The sequence below is a fragment of the Eptatretus burgeri genome, chromosome 17 (assembly GCF_056783735.1).
Source record: "Eptatretus burgeri isolate ZD-2024b chromosome 17, Ebu_testis_v1, whole genome shotgun sequence".
NCBI classification, from domain to species: Eukaryota; Metazoa; Chordata; class Myxini; order Myxiniformes; family Myxinidae; genus Eptatretus; species Eptatretus burgeri.
The window spans coordinates 53,186,621-53,201,620 of record NC_140977.1 but is presented as its reverse complement, the minus strand read 5'-3'; the positions used below and the strand labels follow the sequence as shown (position 1 = coordinate 53,201,620).

General features: G+C 40.4%; 1 protein-coding gene across 2 annotated transcripts in view; it reads right to left on the bottom strand.

The window, feature by feature from the left end:
• BAIAP3 (BAI1 associated protein 3) overlaps positions 1-15,000 on the bottom strand; it is a 224,559-nt gene that overhangs the window by 152,829 nt on the left and 56,730 nt on the right. For both annotated transcript variants that reach the window (XM_085863421.1, XM_085863422.1), the window contains exons 9-10: positions 12,025-12,069; positions 9,894-9,971 (exon numbers count right to left, since the gene is read on the bottom strand). In XM_085863421.1, the coding sequence (XP_085719547.1) occupies positions 9,894-9,971; positions 12,025-12,069 (123 nt within the window). The remainder of the gene's footprint in view (positions 1-9,893; positions 9,972-12,024; positions 12,070-15,000) is intronic.

Sequence of the window (15,000 nt, the reverse complement as noted above, 5' to 3'; positions counted from 1 at the left end):
ACAGGAGGCACTGCATCAGCGACACAGCTGAGCTCCAGAATGATGAAACCATCAGACACAGGCTGCATACGAGATAATAATAATAATAATAATAATCTGCAATATTGAAATGTTTTTTTTTTAAGCTCATCACAGTGTCCTCCATTACCCCCATTTAAAATATCATTTATACCAGGGAGCTGCTTTTCAATGCAGTGTATAAATGCCACCATACTGGCATATGTATTAAATATATGGCCCCTTGAGATCAAATCCTTGCCAAGTATTTAACAGTGTAGTATGACGTGGCAGGTATCAATTTATAAATAAATAAATGGTATAAATAAATTGAGCGAGGGTTGATACTTCGCTCGAGTGTTATGGTGTGCGGTATATCACGAGATGCAAATCCGATGAGGAATCAACACAATTGCATTTTTAAAATGAGTTGATTTGCAGCCTCGTCACGAAGGTGGCCCTGAGAGCTGAGCAGCATGGCTCCAGAAAGAGCAGCAGCAGAGATTTGTATGCAGGCTCACTGCACCGCTTGCAGTGAGCCGAGCGAGGGAATGCATGCAGCCGGAGAGCAGCCTTATATGAAGGACACGTCGTGGCATTTGCAAAGCATACGTCCAGTGGCCTGGCACGAGCCGTGTCTAGAAATTCATTGTGGCTCAGTCTTACATCCCAGGGCAGGCCGTCACAGAGGTGATCATTTGTGCAAAATGATATTTCTCTTCCTTTCATGACAAAATCCAGAATTATATTATTCTTGTATAAGAGCAAAGATTTGCCGGAAGGAAGATCATTGATGACAAGATGATAATTCAAGAGATTATCGGAGGGGGGGGTGGAGAAGTCAACCGGAAATGCAATTACAGTTAAGATTGCAAGAAGGTTGATCTGGAGTTGATTTGATATTGGTCTGATAAATGGAACATGTCCTTCAATCTTGGAAAATGTCACGATTTCCCCAGTTGCTCCGGAAGGATTGCCAAACGAACCCATCTCTCTATTTCCACGGTCAGCCACTGGAAGAGGTTCAGTCTCTTGAACTGCTAAGCCTTACCATGAGCCATGATCTCTCCTGGACTCACCATATATTAAGCTGGTCTCCAAAGCCCGTTGCAGACTAGACATCCTCCATCGTTTCCAAGTCTCTCCTTGACAAATCAGAAATACTCAAGCCAACAAAAGGCTTTTGTCCACGAGTCACTCAATGGAGTACTGCTCTTCCCTCAGGGCTGGTGCCCCAGCATCACATGTCTCTCTTGGATTCTGTGCAATCTCAAGGTCTCAACATTATTGGAATCTTCAGTGACAAGGTTGAAGCACAAGGCCCATTGCTCTCACATCACAGACAGGTCGGTGGTGGCTGTTTATCGTATTTTTTCACCGCCTCTTTTCTCATCTTGCTACCACTGCTCTCTCAGCCTGCACTCCCCCCCCCCCCCCCAAGCAAGATACTCCATTGACACACCTCTTCTTCCAGCAACCCCCTATTAGTTAAAACTCCAAATCCAATTGGACTGCATACCTCAACTCTTTTTCTCCCATGTAAGAGGAATCAACACAAACACAATTGCATTTTCTTTTTAATCCATTCATTCACAACCCTGTCATGAAAGTAGCACTGAGAGCTGAGCTCTTAACCACCCTCAACCAGGCTCCAGAAAGAACAACCACCCTCATGTGGCTGTTCTATCCCAATCTTCCCAGTTCTTTATACAGATGGTGCACCAAAAGCTCACGTCTTCCCCAATCCTTCTCCACAACCTCAATTACCTCCATTAACCCTTGCCTAACCCAACCCTCTTAAATGCACGTTGGTGTGTTTCCTCCCCTCCTCTCTCTTCTCTTTTCCTGTCTCACTATTAGTTCATACCCCTCATTACATTCATCTTCCATGAGCCCCAATCTTGAAAAGAAAATAATGCCCCACAAAAGTTTCTCATCTTCAACTCACCATATTTTTCTATCGCAAGCATAATCCCCACCCAGAAGATGCACCAGAAAAGGGCATCACTCTGCAAAGTGCATTTGAGTGACATAAACACATCTGGTTGTTGTCCAAGTACAGCACAATGCAATGTTCATTGCTATTCAAAGAGGAAATAAAATTGAGCAAGAAATCAGTTGTGATCCATCCAATCCGATCTCCTTTCTTCAAGTGATCCATCAAACCAAATCCACACGACACAATGCTCTGTGTTCACAACAAAATCTTCTTTGTTTGTAAGAACTTTTACTCCCAAAACAGCAGAAGGACTTGTTGGTATTTAAAATTCTGAACAATGACAGATAACTTTTTGAATTGTGCGGAATTCAAAACTGGTTACAAAAGCTACGAATGCAAATACAGCACAAACTAGAGGGGGAGCACTCGGTAGAGTGCAAAACCTCCCCGCCAATACTGCTGGGTCATTTTAGTGAACCTGATATCCCATTCATTGTAGGTCAAAACGGACCAGACTCTACTGAACCACGATTGAATAAACTAAACTAGATCGACGCGCATGTAGAAATGCCCAAAAAAGAAAATCGAAATTTTTTTGAAAAAAAAAGTTGCAAAATTTACGTTTTTTTTTCTCTCTAACAAATTTTTTTGGGGGTTGGAAATCACTTAAAACATGTAGAAATGCAAAAAAAAATTAAAATATTTTTCAAATAAAATCGAAATTTTTTTGAAAAAAGTTGCAAAACTTTAAGTTTTTTTTTTTGGACCAAGTCCAAAATCTAATGGCATGATCCTTGGACCATACCTAATCCCCCCACCAAGTTTCGTCGAAATCCGTCCAGGAGTTTTTCCGTAATACAGTTCACAAACAATCAAACAATCAGTCATAGACTGGTACTTACGAAATCGTCAACTTGACCTCTGACCTTGTCTAATAAAAGCTGTCTCGAGAGAAGGTAGCGACGCAAACCAGAAGTTTCTACGATGATTCTGTACCAAACCATCAAAAATCGTAACGTCGACCGAAGCAAAAATCTCCATTTCTCCACGCAATTATTTAATATTATTTTATCAAAGTCACAAAACCGTAATATTCGGCCATCCACCAACAATATTTACCATAATCTGACGGCTTAGCGAGTCAGGCATGCGACGATAACCTTTATTGGGATAAAAATGACTTTTAAACACCATCTTTATCGAAAACACCGTCAGCGCGCACACGGAAAACCTTTACGTGATCAACGACGCCTCTGCTCGAGCGCGCTGCACCTATGTGACGAGCTGTGACGCAGCGAGTGAAATATTTTTATACAATCTTAAAACGTCTCCAAAACATCTGATTTTTACCAGAATTTCGACAACCGAGTTTTAAGCGTCCGAAGCGATCACAAAAACCAAAGACAAATTAAAATCGAAGTTAAAACGAACTCGTAACGTCAACCGAAGCAAAAATACTCCATTTCTCCACATGAATTTACGGAATTATATTTGACTTCACTGTGTGTGACCTTGACCTTTGACCGATTTTGACCAAAATCTAATCAGCGCTAGCCATCACCCTCCTGAATCACGTGGTGTAATTTGACATTGGTAGCTTCTTCCGTTCTCGAGTTATCGTGTCTACAAACAAACACACAAACACACACACAAACAAACAAGCAGTCATAGACTGGTACTTACGAAATCGTCAACTTGACCTCTGACCTTGTCTAATAAAAGCTGTCTCTCGAGAGGACGGAAGTCATCAATATACTTACGAAATCTTTCGATTTCGTAAGTAACAAACAGACAGGGGTGAAAACAGTAACCTCCATCCATCTTCGATGGCAGAGGTTAAAAACAATAACCTCCATCCATCTTCGATGGCGGAGGTTAACAAGAATGGCACTCGGCAGAGTACCTCTGCTGGGATGAACAGTTTGCATTTTGTACCCTACTGTAAGGCTGGATCTGGACCCGGACCTGAACCAAAACCTAATCGGCATACTTGTCCACAACGTTTTGAAAAATCGTGCTATGTATCATGTTTGATCCCATCTCTCAATAAAAAATCACTAAAAAAAATTTAAGTTCTCGTATCTGGATCCGGATCCTCACCAAAATCAAATCGATTTGTCCTTGTCAAACACCCAAACTGTACACCAAGTTTCGTCCGAATATGTCCACAACTTTTTGCGATGCCATGTGATAGATATATCGTTTTCAGCCCTATTACTCAAGGGTGAAGAATCGGTCAAAAGATTTTCGAATCCGGATCTTCACCAAAATCGAATAAATTCTTCCTCGTCAAACACCCAACCTGTGCACCAAGTTTTGTTCAAATCCATCCAGAACTTTTTGAGATGTCCTGTTCACAAACAAACACAAAGACAGACAGACAAACAGACAGACAGACAGACAGACAGGGGTGAAAACATAACCTCTGCCCACCTTTGGTGGTGGAGGTAACAATTAGGAGTTAAATAAGGATTGATGATGTGGGAGAATCAGAAACAAACCCGCACCCAGAGCGAAGAAATACGCACCAATAATAAGAAAAAGCCAATTGGCCACAACGAAGTACTCCTCTTGTATTACCTCTGCCAGCAAAGGTGGACAGAGGTTATGTTTCCACCCCTGGTCGACTGTTTGTCTGTCTGTCTGTCTGTCTGTCTGTTTGTGAGCAGGATATCTCAAAATGTTTTGGAATGATTCATCCAAAAAAACTTAGTGAACAGATTGGGTGTGTGACAAGGACAAATTGATTAAATGTTGGTGAAGATGCAGATACAGATCGAGATACGATAACTTTTTTTAAGTTAAAAAGTGAATCTTCACCATTGAGAGTTAGGGCCAAAAACGACATGCATTATAACACGATATTTCAAAAAGTTGTGGATGAGTTATGACAAAACTAGGTGGATTATTTGTGTCGGTGAATAAGAACCAACCAATTAGATTTTGGTTAAGGTCTGGATCCAAATCCAGCCTTTCAGTGGGATACAAAACGTAAACTGTTCAGCCTGTACCGAGTGCCGTTGCAGTCTCAAGCGTTGTTTTCCTCCTACACGAGTTTTGCTTTACGAGGGAAAATGCTGCATCTAAAAACAGTCATTTCTCGTCATTTGCTGAGTAAATGAATCATAGCATTACCCTCACCAGTCTTCGAGAGATGATGAGTATTATACTCGAAGTTGGCTTAATATGATGATTTGCCTGTAAAAATGATATTTAAAAAAAGAATCTTTATTTTTATTTATTTATTTTTTAAAGGTTTTCCATTTCAAAATTATTCAATCATTTTTTTGTCGTCAAAACTTATCAATTTGTTACAATTGTAATGAATGACGTCAATATGCACAGCAGAGGTGTGCAGTCATAATTTTCTTACAATGAGTAGAGCTTGATAACATCACATCATTGTGGCAAAGGTGTAATTATGTCATAATCTGGCATAATAGATGCTTTAATTTTGGCATTGAATCAAACAGCAATGATAGAGGGTATACAACATGTACAGGTAAAACTAAAGTGATGTCACACCCGCAGCAGGTAGCAAAACATATTGACATGTTCCAGACATCTGGACAGTACACCTTAACCTTTGCCTTTTGTTGCTTAAAGGCATTACACTTGGATTATAAAAGACCATTTTTATTGATTCACAATATGGAAAGCTATGAATGAATAAATGAGTGAATGAGTGAATAAAGTCATTAAATCCTTTTCTTTGAGAGTTCCTTGGACATCCAATAATATTAATCCATCAATGCAATTCACCTTCATATTTCGTTAAATCATTTCGGAGTGGGTTATATTGCACCGCGATCCTCTTTCTTATTTGAAGCGCAATGTCATAAGCGATGACAAATTGTTTCAACTGGAGGCTCATTAAGCACCTGCCAATGGAACTGCACCACACTTTGCTATAAACAGCCACGTTGGTGAATTTCATATTTTTCAAATACTTTCAAGGATTTTCAAGGTTAAACTGTGACTGTTTATTTCAAAGAGAGAAAATAGGAACGGTGAATTCAAAATGTCTAATCGTAATGTTTACGAGTGTTCGATTATCCTTCAGCTGCAGCAACACTTTCATTCTGTAATCTGCAGTGACCCTTGGGACAGTGACTGACCTCCCGGTGCATTCTGGGTATTGGTGACACCATCTTGTGATTTCACTTTTCTCTCCCCAGTCAGCAGGGCAATACAAAAGAAATCTCCCCCACCCTTCCCCCCCAAATCCCCTCCCATGGGAGACCGACCAAAGGAGTTTGTCCATGCTCGATCCCCTAAATGATTAGCATCAAGTGAAGAAGCAGCCCATAGCATTTTTACCCTGCACACACTAAACGAAAAGTGGGGTTAAACAATTGGTTTATGTCTGTCCGTCTGTCTGTCTGTCTGTCTACAAACGTCAATTTATGATCGAGGACCAACTTTATTTCAATTGAATGTATATTTTGAACATGAATAGGATGAAAAGTTTGTTATTTGACAGTACTTTGGCTCTGAATTCATCCAGATTGCATATGCACAGAGAGGAGCGAGATTTAAAAAAAAAATTTACTTTGTCTGCCTGTCTGGCAGTCAAACAAAATTGAAAATCATTCCAAACAGGAAACACACTGTTTTTAAGGACACCATAAAGGACACAAACAACAAGCACGATGAACTAATGTAACATGTTGAATAAGGTGGTGTAATCGCCACTGCGAAAACGGGGTTGAATTTCCAGAATTAATTTTTTTTGCACAACCTTTACAATATATATTTTATTTAAATTAAATTATATATTTGAACATTGTGGAACACAAATCACCTTCTCGGCACTTCCAATAACCTGTAGTTTTGCAGTACTTTGAGATGTTAAATAGGGTGGCGACGCTGCAAAAATGGCAGTAGCCTTCCGGAATATTTTTTGTACGAACTTAAAAATAATTATTTTATTTCATTTAAAGTATATACTTAAACACTGCGCAGGGTAATGTGTTCCCTGAACTCTCTAGTTGAAATCTGTGACATGACTTGCTCAAGGTCGGAATCGAGCCACCGACCAACCAGACTCAGGGTGGTTCATCACACCCTGAGATGCTCTCATCACAAAACCACTGCCTTCCGGGAATAAAACTTTGGAAGTCTTTCAAAAGTTGTTGGATTTGGCAACAAACAAAAAGCTATGGCTCTTTTCAGTTTGAATATTTTAAAACTTGCAACAGTTTTGTCACGAACAGCACATTTTCTGCTGCACTTTGCATCAAAATGATCCAAAACTGTGTGTTTTGTTAGATTAGTATTTATAAATTCCTCCACTACATCATAGATTTATTCTACTTCTTGATATAATCATGATATAATGTTGAAGGATATAAAGTTGAATGAGATTCAGATGACATTTATTCGCCAATTTTTTTTTTTTAACAATCATGGAATTGGGTGACACTCGTAACTCACAATATTTCCAGCCAACTTGGCTTTTATCAGGAATCCAACTCCATGAGCACTTTCGTCCTCTTTGCCTCTCGTGTAAAGACTTCAAGAATTTTTTTTTTTTTACCGTAATAAATTTCTTCCTTTTTTTTGTCTCACTTCGAGTTCTTCTCCTCAGGTTATCAATCAGATTTTCGTCACCGAAAGAGGATGTGGATATGATATGTGCAGAGCGTCAGCGCTAAATGAGAGCAGAGTCAAACCAAGGGATTCTTCATACCTTCTCCTTTTCGAAAGTGCTCCCATAGTCAATAATTCGAGAGTTTCTGGGGACTGCGAGCCATTTATCAGAATGTAACACATCGTGTCGAGTGGTATTGGCCAACTCACTATGTTGCCAATTGCAGGTTAGAAAGAGGGCTTCTTGGTCTCGTTCCTACTTCTTGACCTTCCCAGGTATTGGCATAAAGTGATAATACACCTTTGAGTCATTCAAGCACACAAACTACAGCACTATGTTAAAGTGGAGTTCCAATGCTGTGAAGAAAATAACAAATATGAGAAAAATAAGGACTTTTTAAAATTGAAATTAAAGAGTAAATTAGCGTTTTTCAAGCATTTTAAAGATGCTGAAAGGTGTCTTTTAAAAATCCAGGAACTTTAGAGGATTTAAAAGAGTCCAGCAAACCCTGTATAAAACTAGAAGGGCACTCGGAAGAGCGCATACCTCCGCCACATAATGCTTGATCCACGAGAACATATTGGGTCCAATCCATTTTTGAAATATCATGCAATATAATAGTCTTTCACCCTATCTCTCAATGGTGAAGAATCACTTTAAAAATTAAATAATTCTCCTATCTAGATACGGATTCAGATCTTCATCAAAATTTAATCAATTCGTCGTGGTCACACACCCAACCTGTCCATCAAGTTTTATCTGCATCTGTACACAACTTTTTGAGATATCATGCTATATATCAGTTGATCCTGATCTCTCAATGGTGAAGAATCACTTTTAAAACTTTTAGTAGTCGGATCCGGATCCAGATCTTCACCAAAATCTAATCAGTTTGTCCTTGTCACACACTCATCCTGCCCACAAAATTTCATACGGATCCGTCGACAACTTTTTGAGATATCCTGCATGCAGACAGTCAAACAGACAAACAAACAAACAGATAGAGAGGGGTGAAAACATCACCTCCATCACCTTTAGTGGTGGAGGTTATTAAGTTTGAAGGAAATGACAATGTGTTGGTTTTTCCAATGTGGTCCATCTGATGGACCAGAGAATTGTACAGACACAGAGAATTGGGGCGTGTTGCCATGAGGGGCCTCCGTTGTCTTGATAGATCCCAAAGCAACCTAGCCTTCTCTATGGACGTCAAAGAGTGCAAACAGAGCTGTAATAAATTTCAAAACAATTTATCAAAGCATGCAAAACATTTTCATCACACATGGGACTAAGGTGTATTCATTTCTGACCCTCATGATACAAAAAGAACGAGAGAGTTCATAGAACACCTTACCCCGTGCTGTCTTAAGAAACGAGGACATGGGCGGGGTCCACGAGCGGCAAATTTGATTGGTCACGATGACTAAAATGCCAAGCCTGGTGTTGGCTCAGTGGTTAGGGTGGTGGCTTCGGATCCTAGGGTCCTGAGTTTAAACCCCGTCGGCCACTGAATTAATACACCAGGGGGTTGACTCAGCCTGTCATCCTTCTGAGGTCGGCGAAATGAGTACCAGTTCCAGTGTGTGTACTGGTAGAGGGGCACTGCATCAGCGACACAGTCACGCTTCAAGAAATGATAGCTACCCCGGCAGCTAAGCTGCCATACGACCACCACCACCACCACCTAAAATTCCATAATATTTTGTCCAAGTGCTGTACTGTTAAACGGAAGGGTTTTGAAAGTGCCAAAAAGCCGATTTGTGTTTCATAGTGTTCAAGTATATAATTCAATTGAAATAAAATAAAGATTTTAAAGGTTGTAAAAAAAAAAAAAAATTCAAAGTTTGCCGCCATTGATGCAGCGTCTTTTACACCAACTTATTTAACGCATTACATTAATTCTTTGTGCCTGTTGTTTGTGTCCTTTATGACGTCCCTAAAAACAGTACGTTTCCAGGTTGGAATGATACGTTTCTTCTGCATATGCATCATCGGGACAAATTCAGAGCCAGAGTAACTGCAAAGCTCCAGGTTTGTTTTCCGAATTCGTGTTCAAAATACGACATTCAATTTAAATCAAGTTGTTCTTCGATCATAAACTGATGATTATCGACAGACGGACAGAGTGAACCAATTGCTTAACGGTCGTGATGACATAAAATCATCGTGACCGTTAAGCTCATTGGTTTGTGCATCTTTTTATGTCCTTCTGCTTCACGTGCACAGGGTAACAATGTAAAAATATCAAAGCCAGACAACGACACCCCTCCTCACAACACCCCCTTAATAAAGGATGCTATACACACAACCTAGTTTGTTCTTCCTATTGGGCATGACTCCTGTGGTCAAAACAATTAGTGCACTCACCTTCCCATCCCCTTCAGACTGTTGACCTCGTTGAGTTTTCGACAGGCTTCTGCGACTGAAACGTCATCATCATGGTCCCTGGAGGACACAAAAAAATACACCCAAGCGGGTTTGACGGTCAGCTTGGATACAAAACTTGATGCAACCGAGTGTTAATCAACCTTAGCGACTACGGAAAGTGAAAACAGAATTCAAATTGAATTTAAAATAAACACGTGTGGCCGCTTGAAGCAAAAATCTCCATATTCTAGGAATCATTCCCAACATCATTGTACAATTTTCAAACCCGCGTTTATGGCCGTGAAATAAATACTCTAAGTGTGTGCATTTAATGGCTGTATCCAGGACAGAGCTGGACACCAAACTAAAAAGGACCTTCGGGCCACCGAGAAGCTCAATCACTAGCTGTCTGCACGTCTGCACGGTGTCACGTTATGAGCCAGCTCACAGTCAGATGAAATGCCCTAACAAAATCTTAAAACGTCCGTTTTTCACCGGAATTCTTTCAGATACTTGTAGAGCACATCCCCAAACCCTGTAACCTTGACCCCGAGGCGAAAATGTGAAAAAGGGCTCAGACGATCTATAAAGAGCAACTAGTATTCTCATCGTGTCAAGTTAAATATCGGCCGAGACGTCGAGGAGGAGATAGAAAAATAAAAATTGTTGACGGACAGAGAGACAGACAGACAGACAGACAGACAGATCTGAGGACATCGAAAGGTTATATTAGGTCAGCTCGCTGACCTAAGAACCACATGGTAAATTCTGCTTCATCCTTCCTATGTGAATCTAAACAAAGGACTTAAAAGATCAACCAAACACAAGGCTAAACGACGCACGGGGAAGAGAACGTTAATCCCCGTGGCCTATGCAGCATTGAATCGCAGCGATGAACACTACAAGTTTGAGAGCCACTATAGTGTGAGAAGGATAATGAGACACGAGAGTACAATAATACCTTTACATAAACGTATCCTCTATGTTTGTGTTAACTAGCTGCATGAAGAAATACATACAGGGGCATTTTGTGTGTTACAATGCCTGCATTATAACTCAAGAGCACCATTCAAGCTCAAAAAGTGGAACCATTCTACATTTCACTTGAAGTACTCAATACCTCCATGCTTTTATTCATGACCAAAGGCTCTATAGCACTTGCCTCCATGTCCTTCCTGGCAATATCAACAAAACGGCACTCTATAAAGAATGCATGTAAGTGGAAACAGACACATACTGAAACTAGAAGGGTACTCAGTAGAGCGCATACTTCCGCCCCGTAATGCGATCCACAAGAACATTTTTGAAACAGACAGAAATGGGTGAAAACATAACCTCCTTCACCTTCAGTGATGGAGGTAAATATTGTGCTATATATCATTTTTGAGCCCTATCTCTCGATGGTAAAGAATCACTTAAGAAATTCTAGTCGTCGGATCCAGATCGAGATTCAGATCTTCACCAAAATCTAATCAATTCTTCCTTGTCACACACCCAATGGGTCCACCAAGTTTCATCCGAATCTGGCCACAACTTTTTGAGCTATCATGCTACATATCGTTTTTGGCGCGATCTCTCAATGGTGAAGAATCGCTTAAAAAATGACAGATCCGGATCTGGATCTTCACCAAAATCTAATCAATTCGTCCTTCCCACATACCCAACGTGTCCAAAAGTTTCATCCGAATCCGTCCACAACTTTTTGAGATATCCTGTTCACAGACAAACAACCAAACAGACAGACAGGGGTGAAAACATAACGCACTCCTTAGGGTTTCAGAAACTCTGAGGTACCATTTAAAACTGGGGGCACCAATTGTAGAAATATCCTAAAACAGGTACAAGCCTCCCCTTATCCAATGGGGGGAAGCTTAATAAAAATAATGCTTCACAATCTACAGAATAAAATAGAGAGACAAAATGTAAAGTGAAAGAGTATGAACTGCAACACTGATTGGCGGGTTAATCGAGTCCCAGACGTTTGTGGCACAACTTGTGCAAAGTGTTAATCAGAAAAACATAGCAAGCAGAATCTCTTACAAAAAACACCATGTTTAGTTACATCATAAATGTAAACGTAAAAACCGATTTAAAGGATGTATGATTAATGATTCATAAGGGTGGCTCTTACCATATGTCAAGATGCAGGACATCCTTATGAATGTCATCAATTTCCCTGAAAAAGAGGGCAGAGACATCGTCCGTGTGTACATCCATGAAAAATTGTGCAAAATAATGAAGAACATAGCAACTGAACTGCCTATAAGAAGATTGTACGACTTTTGTAAAGTAATATTTGTGCTTTTATCAAGTATAAAATAGCTAGGCAATCAACATATTATGCAGGTAAAAATGGTAGATTTTACGATTCCTTTATCGTACAATTTCACATCCCCCCCCCCTTTCCCCTCTTTTCTCAACCTTGTTCCCCCTTGCCTCCCCCACCCACCCCTTTTCATTCCCACTACCGTTATCACTACAATCCTTTATAGATTATTTAACATAATTAGTTAAACTATGAAACAAATCTTGTAATTATATCACTCATCATTTGATGTTGGACGTTAAAGATCCCACGGTGTCTTTCTTGTGGAGGAAGCGAGTTATCGCCGGCACACTGAACAAATTCCTGTCCAAATCACATTCCATCGAACATCAGGCCTGGCCAGCTGGTTTGTGAAAGGCCTGGGCCAAAAACGTTCTCAAGTCACCCTCACAAGAAGACAGGCAATAATTAGTACTGTTAAAGTAGTAATACTACGACTATACTACTCTTGGCCATTGTGTGCTAATAAATATGTACGGAGGCCCTAATTGAACCTTCAACAATATAATTTTTATAGAACCTGGTCTTGCTGCCTTGTACAAAACAATGGTTTCTCCCTTGTTGAGAATATAATCCGAGTAGTGTACATCTCCGTAGTCTTGTTCATTATATAAAATCTGGTGTTTCTTGTTTTTCATTAATTTTTCTTACAGAAAGAAGAAAAAAAAAACTGCATAACAAATCGCAAGCAATAGTTTCAGTAAAACTGGTTGTAAAACGGAAATTTGCCATGAAATGTCTCGACTGAAAAAGAAAGCACTGCCAGTAAGAGAGAAACAACAGACATTGGGCCTAAACCAATCCATGGAATGGTCCTGAGCATCGTTGCTGTTTTTTCAGTCAATGAAAGACAAGTGCAAGTTTTATTTAGGAGAGAGGGTGGAGGAGAAGGAATGCAAAAAAATGCTCTCGTGACAGGTACAGGTAGTGGACAAAAAAAAAGGAAACACCAATGTAAAGTCACTTGATTGGGCGTTGGGTCACCACATGCGGCCAGTACTACATGCATGTGCTGTGGCATCGAGTCCACCAGTGCCTGGAATTCTGCATGAGGGATGCGGCACCATTCTCCCACGAGAAAGTCAATCTACTCACACCTGTTTGATGGAGATGGGAAACGCTGTCTCAGGCGTTGTTCCAGAATATCCCATAAATGCCCGATTGGGTTCAGATCTGGTGACTGAGAAGGCCGTGACATGTGGACAACATCAGTGTCAGGCTCATCAATACATTGGGCGACCACTCTGTGGATGGGGGCATTATGGGGGGGCTCTTCTTGCAGCCATACTAGCCATAATTATAGGCAATCAGGCCTGTACATCATTTTTATACATGACCCTCAGCATGCTGGGATGTTATTTGCTTCATTAACACATGAGCCACACCTGTGTGGAAGCTGTTGCTTGTCCCTCATTTACCTATGTATTTCCATTTTTTTTTGTCCACTACGTGTAGATCTTTTTCAATGTGTAAGAACTTCATCCAAAGAGGAATTTCTGATAACCTTTGTCCAGGCAGTTACCGTGGTATAATCGATTAATCCTAACCAATCCTGAACAACTATGGTAAACAAAAAAGTATCATATATTTCACTAAAAAGTGAACGTTTTCAGAATATCTTATTAAATTAGTTTTTTTTTCTGTTATTTAACATTTATCAGAGGTTCAAACAGAACAAAGACATGAGTAGGAACACCAGTGTACTTCGACACAAATTAAATAAGAACAAATAGTAAACTAGTAAGCATCTGAAAATGCAAAGCCTGTCTGATTTGAATTCAGACTTCTTTTTCTTCCATGTGCTAAATGGTACCTTTGACCTCTTGACCAAATTATTAATTTTTCTTCTCCATATTCTCGTAATAAAGCTTTTTTGAAAATTTGATGACAAAAGCTCGAGTGGTAAAAAAAAAAAAATGTTAGGCATGGACAGACACAGAGACAGACAAACAGAAGCAATTGCAAAACCCCATCGAACGCTGCGCGGGGAACGGGTTAACTAGAAGGCTACAATTGGAGATCAATGATGATTCTCAGTATAGCCAACTTGTAATATTAGTCAATTGGTAGGACTGGTACTTGAAATTCTGCCTCATCATGAAATACTTTACATATATGAGGTCCATCTAAAATGTAACGAGGCTGACTTCACAGAAATATTATTTCAAAAAATATATTGAAATCACAGCTTGTCCCCTTCAAAATAGTTTCCCTCCAGTCTCACACGCTTGTCCATCCTCTTCTTCCATGCTTCGATGCACTCCCAGAAGGCTTCTTCTGGAATCCTCCAGAGCTCCATCGTCACAGCCCTTTTGATGGCCTCCACATCAGGAAATCGGGTCCCCTTGATCATCCCCTTGAGCTTGGGGAATAGGAAAAAAAAATCACAAGAGGCTGTCTGGTGAATACGGGGATTGCTCCAGAGTTGGCATGTTCCTTGCCACCAGAAACTGTTGGATGCTCAGGGCACTGTGAGCAGGGGTGTCGTCATGGTGGAGCACCCAGGCATTGTTCTCCCACAGATCCCTCCTCTTGTGAGGTGCTGGAGGATCTCGTTGTATCGAAGCTTTTCGAAAATAGCGACCGAAGCTTTTTGTGTTGCACTCTTCAGGGTAAGAAAAAAAAAATCGCAGGAAGTGAAGGAGGAAGTGAAGGCATGTGCTTTATATGCAGGTCTCAATAAGGTAGATGCTGATTGGTTCAACCGTAATGACGTCAGTGTTAATCCGAACGCCCATTGGTCGGCTCATCATCTTCACCTCGAGGTTCCATTGCTGGAGC